This window comes from Pterocles gutturalis, unplaced genomic scaffold (genome assembly GCF_000699245.1).
Source record: "Pterocles gutturalis isolate BGI_N339 unplaced genomic scaffold, ASM69924v1 scaffold29090, whole genome shotgun sequence".
Lineage (NCBI taxonomy): Eukaryota > Metazoa > Chordata > Aves > Pterocliformes > Pteroclidae > Pterocles > Pterocles gutturalis.
In genome coordinates, this window is record NW_010139134.1 from 563 (window position 1) to 10,535 (window position 9,973).

The 9,973-nt window shown below is 37.0% G+C and overlaps 1 protein-coding gene across 1 annotated transcript in view; it reads right to left on the reverse strand.

The window, feature by feature from the left end:
* Nucleotides 1-291: 291 nt before the first annotated feature.
* ZNF143 (zinc finger protein 143) overlaps nt 292-9,973 on the reverse strand; it is a gene marked incomplete at its 3' end in the record, with an annotated part of 21,043 nt that continues 11,361 nt past the window's right edge. The window contains exons 9-14 of the mRNA XM_010083262.1: nt 8,773-8,898; nt 5,640-5,819; nt 4,295-4,522; nt 2,912-3,060; nt 1,043-1,204; nt 292-438 (exon numbers count right to left, since the gene is read on the reverse strand). Of these exons, the coding sequence (XP_010081564.1) occupies nt 292-438; nt 1,043-1,204; nt 2,912-3,060; nt 4,295-4,522; nt 5,640-5,819; nt 8,773-8,898 (992 nt within the window). The remainder of the gene's footprint in view (nt 439-1,042; nt 1,205-2,911; nt 3,061-4,294; nt 4,523-5,639; nt 5,820-8,772; nt 8,899-9,973) is intronic.

The window sequence follows — 9,973 nt, forward strand, 5'->3', positions numbered from 1 at the left end:
ATGAAAGTGCTTTCCACTAAAAACCTATGATGCCATGAATGATTCAGTTAACCTGAAGTTTAGTCCTCCCCTACCTCCCCCTTTTTTGGAAGTTCTACAAGTAGATTTCAAAAATCAGGTGCTTATTATTCCTCTTCCTAATCCTATATATTCTTTTAAATATGAGATAATATAGTTATGGACTATTTTTTCAGGGGAGCCAAGCTTATTTCAAATCATTTTGCTACATGACCAGGAGCTTCTATCTCTGTAAGTAATAAGCACTCCAAAAAACATTTATCAGCCTCTTACCTGCACTGCAATTTGTGTTCCATTGGATGTAGCCAACAAAGTAACAGGTCTAGTTTCTGTAGCCACTAAATGGTGCCCATGTTGCTGATGTCCTATTTCTGATGAGGCACTATGAAATGCTGCTAAGTCTTGAGCCACAATAGCAACCTTCAAGATCAAAGGAAGAGAATCAACTGGATGACAGATCTGTTACTGTTACTGACATCATACAATGGTTATCTTCAAAGTTAAAGTTAAATTCAAAGCTGTCATTATTCAGGAGCATAATTTTATTGTGCAAAAGATAAATTTTTTGAGAAAGATTGCCATCACTGTGTTTTCTGTTATCTATTAGCTCTCAAAATATAAATATCCTCAGAACTGCACAGAAGTTCAATAAATGTGCTTATAAGCCTGTGATTACTTTATATATAGAGTATGGTGATTAATAAATTATGGTCCCTTAATATTAAGTGATAAAGTTACAGTTCATTCAGGATTCTATTCTTAGCTCTGCCATTTATTTACTATGTGACTTCAGAGAAAATGCTTGGCATTTCTAGATCTTATTTTACATACACCTAAATGAATTACCGGACTGGTACCTCTGAATTTTTTCTTGGTGCCCAATTGTTTTTAAAACATTCTGCCATATGTTGATGTATAGCACTGTAGTAGAGCACATCATACTCTTATGAGGGGAATGCTATGGCCAGGTGTCTCTTTCATATCATAACGGAACATTACATGTGTTTGTGAGATAATGTCTCACCTGCTGTCCTTCAGAGCCTTCTGCAGTAACCATCGCTACGGAATGTGTTCCTGCAGAAGAGATGACGGCATCGTGGGCAGGGACTGTGATGGTGGTGCCATCTTGTGTTACCATAGTGATAGTATTGCCAATGGCCTGCATATCTGCCTGGGATATGTTGACCTGAAACACAAAACAATTCCTGAAGTAAAAAAAAAACAAGGTTTGATTGCTGCTCAGGTCATACCCAAGTCTTAGCTTTTGTCAACATATGTTTTTAAGTAAGGTTTGAAAAAAAGTGATGGATATGTATTTGAAATGCAACAGCATTTATCAAACAACTTCCTGACAGTTGGTTTAGCAGGAATACTCCTGATAGTTTCAATTTCTTCATTTGAAACAAAATGTGTAGCAACCCAGAACAAAAAGGCAACTTGTTCATAATAGAGGCAAAAAAATATGTTAGGCCATGATCACAAGTAACATAGTGGCCAAAAGATCTAGTAGCCATTATTCCACTTCTTGATCAGCATGCTCATGCACTCCTTGAGGACCACCATCACTCTTTGACCAAGTCCCTTAGACAAAGAGCCCTCATTGCATTCATCTTATTGATTGGGATCTAATATTCCATGACCTTTCAGACACACTTATCCGTTTACAGAAATAAAAGTATGGCCCTCGGTAATAAGAAAAAGGATGCATACTTGTCCCCAGAGTATACAACTCCATGTTAATCAGGTCATATCCCAAATAACTGCATGATAGATTATCTATGCATGTGCCTTACACAATGGAGAATGTGACTCAATGTAGTACCACTTGACATACTCTTATCTTAATGGAAATACTAAAGAGGCCTGTGAGGGCTCAGAACTTAAACCACAAATAAACAATTAATAAAAAATTAATTATATAAATTACTGATGTCTCCAGTATAAATGCATTAGTGCATCAGATACATGACTTGATGTCTGATTTACAAGGTAATAAAACATCCCAGAACTAAGGTCTGGGTGAAGGATAATTTAAATAAAGGAACTCCATGTCAGGGCTTCTGCAGGCCTTCATTTTAAAGGGTAAAAATGTCAGTTACTCAGTATTGTTGCAATGTTCAGGGCTGGCAATAAAACAGCCCCCTTTAATATTTCATTTCCAATTTGAATTCAGAAGATATCTTTTATATGCTACTGGCATTTCAGCTTCATTTCCAGCAGAAATATAAGCTTTCCTCATATGCCTTCGATATATTGCCATAGCTAAACAAAAGAGTTGTATGGAAATCCCCTCCCAATGAAATTTCACATGAAATCCTTAAAAATATATCCATGGGAATCCTTTAAAAATATATTCATATGAATTTTCAAGTGGAGGTAGTATCAAAGCATTCCTTATCTTCTTGCTCATTAGAAATGGTAAGAACTGCACACTACCAAATGGCTTGTAAAGCAGGCACCTGGACTAGAAAGATTTCCCAGCCCCCCAAAGTGTGTGCAGACAAGACAACAGTGAAGATGACCACCAGATACTAATAGAATAACCAGGGAACTCTGAGAAACCTCAGAAACTAGGCTGTATATATAACAATTGTTAAAATAGCCTATGCCTGCTTTAAGAGTGACAAAGATAACAAGGATAGCCAAAAAAATCTAGCTTTGTAGTAATACAGTTTCCAATGTCAGAATATGTGGTTTAATTTAGGTATTCCACAGGAGGCCCAACCCTAAAAATTTCCTGACCCAGCTCCAAAGAAGCTCCTTTCCTTAAGAAACCCACAAACTTATTTATCAAGAATCCTACCTGATTTTAGAAAGCACACAGAGTATCTGCAAACAGTTCTTTAATTCTCAACATATTTTTGTCAACTCTTTTAACACTGTGGTTACTTACATGTTGGGTTCCGTCCTGGGATATTAGTGCTACTTGTTGACCTAATCCTGACTGAGTAACTGTAGCAACCTGTGCAGAAATTACATCTTCTCCCTCTACACCTGTCACATAGGTTATCTGGGAGCCTTTGAGAACATCTTCACCTTGACCTATTTGATACAAAGAAAGCAAGAGGATAGTTTACATACTCTAAACGCTGCCAGGAAGGCAAATGACAAGGATTAAGCCCCAGCCTGGTTTGAAGATTTTGAACACTCCAACAGAAAAAAAATAGTGGACAGATGAGAAAAATAAAAGAAGGAAAGATACCAAAAGCAAGACAGAAAGTCTGCTGTTTTGGGAACAGGGGCTATAATCTTTTACCAATGAGTTTTAACACACATGAATACTACACATAAAGAAAACAGACTTTTCGTTTATAAGAAAATATTTAAATGGTGACAGACATTTCAAATTAATTAATGAAATGTTAACCTCTCTGTACAAGAGGCTCCATGCAAACACAACTGTCAGCTTTTAAAGAGAGTTATTAATTAACAAACATACAGAACGACACAGCGATGCCTTTGCGTGAAGATTTAAGTAAGTTCATTATCTTAATAAATGTTTAACCGCAGCAAATGAATCTTATCATTCCCTTAAAAGAAGGAATTAGACTAGCAAATCTGCTTGAGGCATTCAGTGCAGTTTCCCACATACATGTAGTAAAACAACTTTTCTGTCCGAAACAGTTTGTGTTTGTATTTCCTATCTTCAGTCACATCTAAAAACCACACTTTGACAAGATATATTTGTCCTATCACAGTACTTCCTTCAGTCTGATTTTTTATAGTCATAGGATTCCAGACTCATGATACCATGAAAAACATATTCTAAGAAGTACTGCAGCACATGAACTTATTTTCATCTTTGCCTCTGGGGCAGTTTACAGACATTGCTATTACCCGCAGCAAGACCAGCACAGTATCAGGGTGCTGCAAAGACAGATTTTCCTTTTCTCAAGGCAGTGCCTTTACTCCTACACAAAAGACTGTCACCAACCATAGGGTTATGCATACTCTTAGGCTGCAAACATAAACATTTTAGATTCTTTCAGGTCCCTTCCCACATTCATGTTTATAGCAGGTTTGGTGGGACTGCAACTTAAATTTCTCTCTTATCCCCAGGACTGCTATAAATGAGTTTATGATCTGGTCAATTACTCTTTCAGTTTCTGTTTACAAGTTGCCTGTAACACTAAGAAGTCCTATCAAAGAAGCTAAATAACTTTATTAAGTACTTCATATTTTTATCTATGCTTTCATTTCCTTGTTTATAAAAAAATAGCAAAATACTATCCAGCCCATATTTTTACAACAGAGATTCAAAGACTGAAACTCTAACCTGGAGATGGCTCAAAAAAAGCTTCTTGTTCTTCTTCAATCGGCTCTGTATCATTGTGTGCTGTCCGCTTGTGCATAGCAAGTGTAGAAATCTGCTTGTATGTTTTCCCACAGTGATTACAGTTATATGGTTTGGAATGTGTATGTACAACATGATGTTTGTATAAACTGGAATACTCTGTAAAACGTTTATCACAACCAGGAACTGTACAGACATACGGCTTCTCGCCTGTATAAAAAAAGGGATGAAGATAACTTTATCCAGGATGCACAGAAAAAATTGGCAACAAATTATATTCAGTGACACACCTTCATTAGCAAACAAACTTCAATTTCAAAGGCAACAGTGAAACTCAAGCTCACAAAGTTTATCAATGCATCCTCTCATTGTCTTTGTCAAAAAAACTACTGACGGTAAAAGCTGGGCCCTTTTTTCTCCCTATCATTCCATCTAAAACATCCTTCTGATGAAGACAATGATACAGGCTGAAAGCTGTGATGTCAGCCTGGCCTTGTATTGAGAATTTTATTCTTTTATTACTGGAAGCCCCATATTTTTCCTCAGTGATCAGGTATGTTGATACACTAGTACAATTTGACTTACTTTTGAGTCTTTAAGCTCTGAAGAAATCTATAGGAAGCTTATGTTTAAACATTTGTGTTTTCATATAAAAATACCTTTCATTTAAAAAAAAAACCAATGAAACAAATGTCCAAATTACATTATAAACTAAAAAGATAATCTTAGATACAAAACGTACCTCTGTGAAACTTGTCTGTGCTTCTATAAAATATATAAGGCTGCCAAGATGCTATGGCTATCACTGGCTTTTACATTTTAGAACCTTCGAATTTGTGCCAATTATTTTTGCTGACTAACCCTGACAATCGAGTTGGATAAATATTTTCACCTCCAGTCTATAAAAAGGTGGTTTTGACCACCAGTTCAGCAGTAAGGAAAATACAACTGGGATGAAAGGGTGACTCACAACAGTGAGCCAAAGTCAAGCTCAGACTTGTTCTTTACTGTTATTTATTTAAGAAGCAGCTCACAACAGAGACAGGTCCCAGAAACATATTAAGGATTTAGCCCCATGTCCACTGAAGACAAGGTTTTGCATTTGTTTTAAAGAAGTTTGTATCCAAACCAAAAGAGCAAGGCAGGAAACCTAACTGCTTAACTGTCCTCAGCTGAGGGGAGACGAGGCCCAAACAAAAGTACCAAGCCAGGTCATATAGCCATGACTATACCATATTACAACGCATCAAAACAGTGTTCACCAGGAGAATGACACAGCCTTTCCCAAGCAAATTCCACTTAAAAATACAAAACATCACTCATATACCTGTGTGTATTCTCACATGATTCTTATAATTAGTTGCACTGGCAAAAGCTCTCCCACATCCTGGCTCTGTACAGTAATAAGGCCTTTCGCCTGTATGTGTCCTGATGTGAACCTTTCTAATATTAGATGTTGTGAATGACCTGCCACATCCTTCAAATGGACACTTAAAGGGCCTTTCACCTGAAAAAAAGAAAAGGTACACACACAAAAGTTATCAAAGAACAAAAATCCTAAATTACACTTAGACTGAATGTAGGAATCTAAAGCTACCTAATTCTCTCTTTGAAACCCTCAGTCAGAAGTACAAAGAACATACCACTGTGGAGTGCTCTGCTGTTTCACCAAAACTGGCAAAATTCAGGAAAATCATACAATTTGCAAGCTAAATTATGAAGTAAATTATAAGTACTTATGATGTATAAAACAGACTCATTTGCTTGGATTAGCTTCCACACTGTCCATATGCTAAGTTGTATTTAACACCCCTTCTCTCAATTCATACATATATTATGCAAAACAAGTGTATCATACCATTTGTGTATTTGTCTATTGTAATTCATAAAATGGAAAAAAATACCTTCATGACTTAGCATATAACCAAGATACAAAGGGATGAGTAAAACTCATTATAGAAAGCACTTAACTTTACACAAGAACCAGCTTTTCAAAGAGATAGTCCTGAAACTCGTTTCAAACCCCAAAACCAAAGCAATCACAAATACAAGACTTTAAAATAAGTCTATTTGTCTAACATAAATTTAAGCACAATAACTTACATCATCACACCAGAACATTTCACCATGAACACTAGGTAAGGCCAACCCCTTCTAATACCCCAATTCCCCTGACCTTTCAGATCGATCAAAGCACAGAGGGAGAAGAGAGATGGGGGTTAATTTTTAAGAAGTGCAAGCCACCTGACAAGCTGTTCCACCTGACAAGCTGTTCTCTTGTAATTTCACACTTCTTAGAGCTAAGTATGTTCCACTTACTGTACTGCTTACCAAAGAGAAGAATCTGAGAGCAAGAGGGCACATTACCACTACAGATACAACAGTAAGTACTTAAGAGACAGAAATAAAAAACAAGTCCTGATAGAGACGTTAATACCACGAAACTCCAAAGTAGTTAGCTCCTTGGCAGAGGAAACTATAATTCACTCCTTGGGGCAGCTGTTTTGGAGAGGTTTTCAGCTTCCTGCCAAGGCAGTGTGTGTGTACTAGCAGCACACGCCTCACTGTTGTGTTACCATGGCTCCCCTAATCCTCGATTCCGCACAGGACCTCAAATCAGCCTGGAAGGAGCTGGGTTGCAGAGTCAACCCCGCCCAACAACAGACCTCGAGTTAGAAACCAAAACAGATTGCTCTTAAAGAATGCCTGCAAGAATGTCATCCGACCGGTTGGTGAAGTCACCCTTTAAGTTGCTAATGTACTTGTTAGAAAAGCGACCTGTTTCCAGGTTACTGAGATTTCTAGCACTAGAAATGCAAAGCAAGTCAGAAGCCTTCAAGCTCTACTCCACAGCAGCTGTAAGAAACCATCCACACCAGCTTTTCTGATACCAAAATGGCATGTCTAGGGAAGTCATGGAGGAACCCGAGGCTCACATTTGATGGCAACAGAAAGCAAAAGTGGACTGCCACTGAAAGAGAGGGAAAAATCACTTTTGGCTAAAACAGGCAGAAAATTAAGAAAGCGCTAACCCGGCTCTACATGGTAAACAAACAAAAAGGTTTCAGAGCCACGGGAGAGAGGGGGCAGAGCCCAGACTTGCCTCCATCGGGTGCACTGTTGCAGCCTGCAGAGGGTATGAGCATACACTAGTGCATCCATCTGCACAGAGGACTTGGGGCAATTTTCTTCTCGTTCTTTGGCTTCCTGCAACTACTCATAAATCTAAGAGAAGACACCCCTGAACTCTGATCCCTGGACTGCTGCCTGTGATTGTATTGCTAAGATTGTTCAAATGGATAAATGGTTACATAGGCATGGCTTAGGTCTTTTGTTTCAACTGCTAAATTAGATTAAAGTTATTAAATTATCATAAACTTGTATGGCCATAAAGAAGTAAACAGTCTACAGCTAATGAAGTTGTCATCCATACTACAGCAATCTTTCAGTTCATGGTCTGTACTTGATGTACTACAGAAGGTCAAACAGAGTTCTCTTCTAGAACTGAAAGCACATGACACTTACACCTTCATTCTGATGACCAATTTACCATCAGGACAGCACTAAACCCATTTGAATATGGAAGTCCAGGAAAGCAGAATTATCTCAATGTAATCTTGAGTTTTTATATTTTTTATTGCCTGCTTTTATTCCCTCTGAGGAAAACCTGTTTCTTTTTCTTCTTTTTTTCTTTTTTACTCTCTAGGATTCAGAAAGTTCAGTGGAAAAACTTATCATTGTTCTAGCAGGCAGGTAAAAATACTTAATTGAATAGCTTAATAAGTGATAGATTTTTTTTTCTTTTTTTTTTTTTGAGATCTCAGGAGCAAAGAAGACGTGCAAACTTGTTTGCATGTGTGTGCACCCGTAGAGTTTTGCCGAGTGTAATATATGCCGTCTAGAATTTCTGTTTTGACTTTCAATGGAATTTTTTTAGACAAAACATAAGAATTTTTTAATGCATTTGGAAGTGTCAATAACGGTTTTCTATGATATTTTAGTTCATTTTTCTGCTGCAAGGAGAGAAGGGAAATCAGGATAACAACAAGCTCAGAACTATAAACTTTTGTGAAGCTGGCATGCAAGCTATCTTAAAGCACCAAAACTTAAGAACACTGATGCCATTTCTAAAAGGCAAGCCATATTATTGAGGAAAGGTTCCTTGTTCTGTTACAGCTGCAAATGAAACTGTAAAGGCACCACATGACTCAGTGACAATGTAAGTGATGCACTGGTAAAAGTTAGTACATTTGCAATAGCAGTGTGAATGCTTACGTGCTTTTTCCAAGAATAGCATGCTGGTAAATGCTTACCATGCTGAAATGCTGTTGAGCTCACTGGGCTTCAGAAAGAGAATATACACAGGCTGATCTTGTAACTATAAAGTCACAGAATGATCAAAGAGAAAAAAAAAAATTCACCTCAGTGAATTAACAAAAAATAAAGTGTGATAATAATACCTGTGTGGGTTCGTATATGTTTCTGCAGGTCTCCTGAAGTCTTGAATGATTTGGTGCAATTTTCTTCTGTGCACTGATAAGGCTTTTCACCAGTGTGTGTTCGGACATGACTTTTTAATCCATACCCTGAAGATCAGAAAGGATGTTACAATAGTATAAGCATAAAATCAGGATACTCATAAACCATCACCATCAAAAGCTTCACTTGCTATTCCAATCAGGAAGCTCCCTGATATGTAAAATTTGCTCTTTCACTCTTCTTAAGCTCTTCATTCTACCACACAGAGCAGCAGAACTCTAGATACAGTTTAGGAATTCCTTCATCCTTCATTTACAAAGAAAGTACACTTCCATACTGCTCCTCCTTCACTTCAACAGGATATAAACTGTAACACTTACAATGTGGACAAATATTTATTCTGTCTTCTGAGGAAGCTTTACACTCTGTATTCCATCTACTTTTTATCTCTTACCACTTTATCAAAAGCAAGGATTGCTGAACTACAGTGGTAAATGGCTCTGACAAAAAATATGGTAATAATAAACAAACAGCTGTTTGTAAGCATGTATTAGTCTTTTGCAAGGGAAGAGAATGTGTCATTATGTAGTTTTGAAATCCCTTTACAAACACAATGCAACTAAACTTAGGTGCAACCCTTTTAATGGTGGTTGTTTCCTCTTTGACCTTTATCATCAGCATTTATTTTGCTTGTTTCTATTCAAAGAAACAGTATTAAATGCATTAGATCAGATGACGTTATTTTAAAAGCATCTTTTTTTTTTAAATAGAGCCTAACTTTTCTAAGCATCAGATTAATTTACATACAAAGTAAAAGAATAAAATTTGAAACAAGTTTTGCTCTTTCACTTTCTTACATGTTTCCTTCTTCATAATTGCATTTTGCATAAATAAATTCAATCTCACGGAGAGCATCATTTATGACCAGAGTGGTATGTAAGAAATGCAGTGTTCACTTCATGAGAAATGTCACTCTGATACAAATTCAATAAAGAACACTTAAAACAGCATCTTCTAGAAAAGTTCTTTTCAAATTTGGAACAGAAAATCAGGTATTAACCTCTGGACAACGGGTTCAGCTTCTTATTATCACCTCATTTAACTCATTAGTTTCATGTTAAGAAAAGCCTATTTTTTCAACATGAAACCTGATTGTAGCATGACAGGTGAAGACTAAGGGAA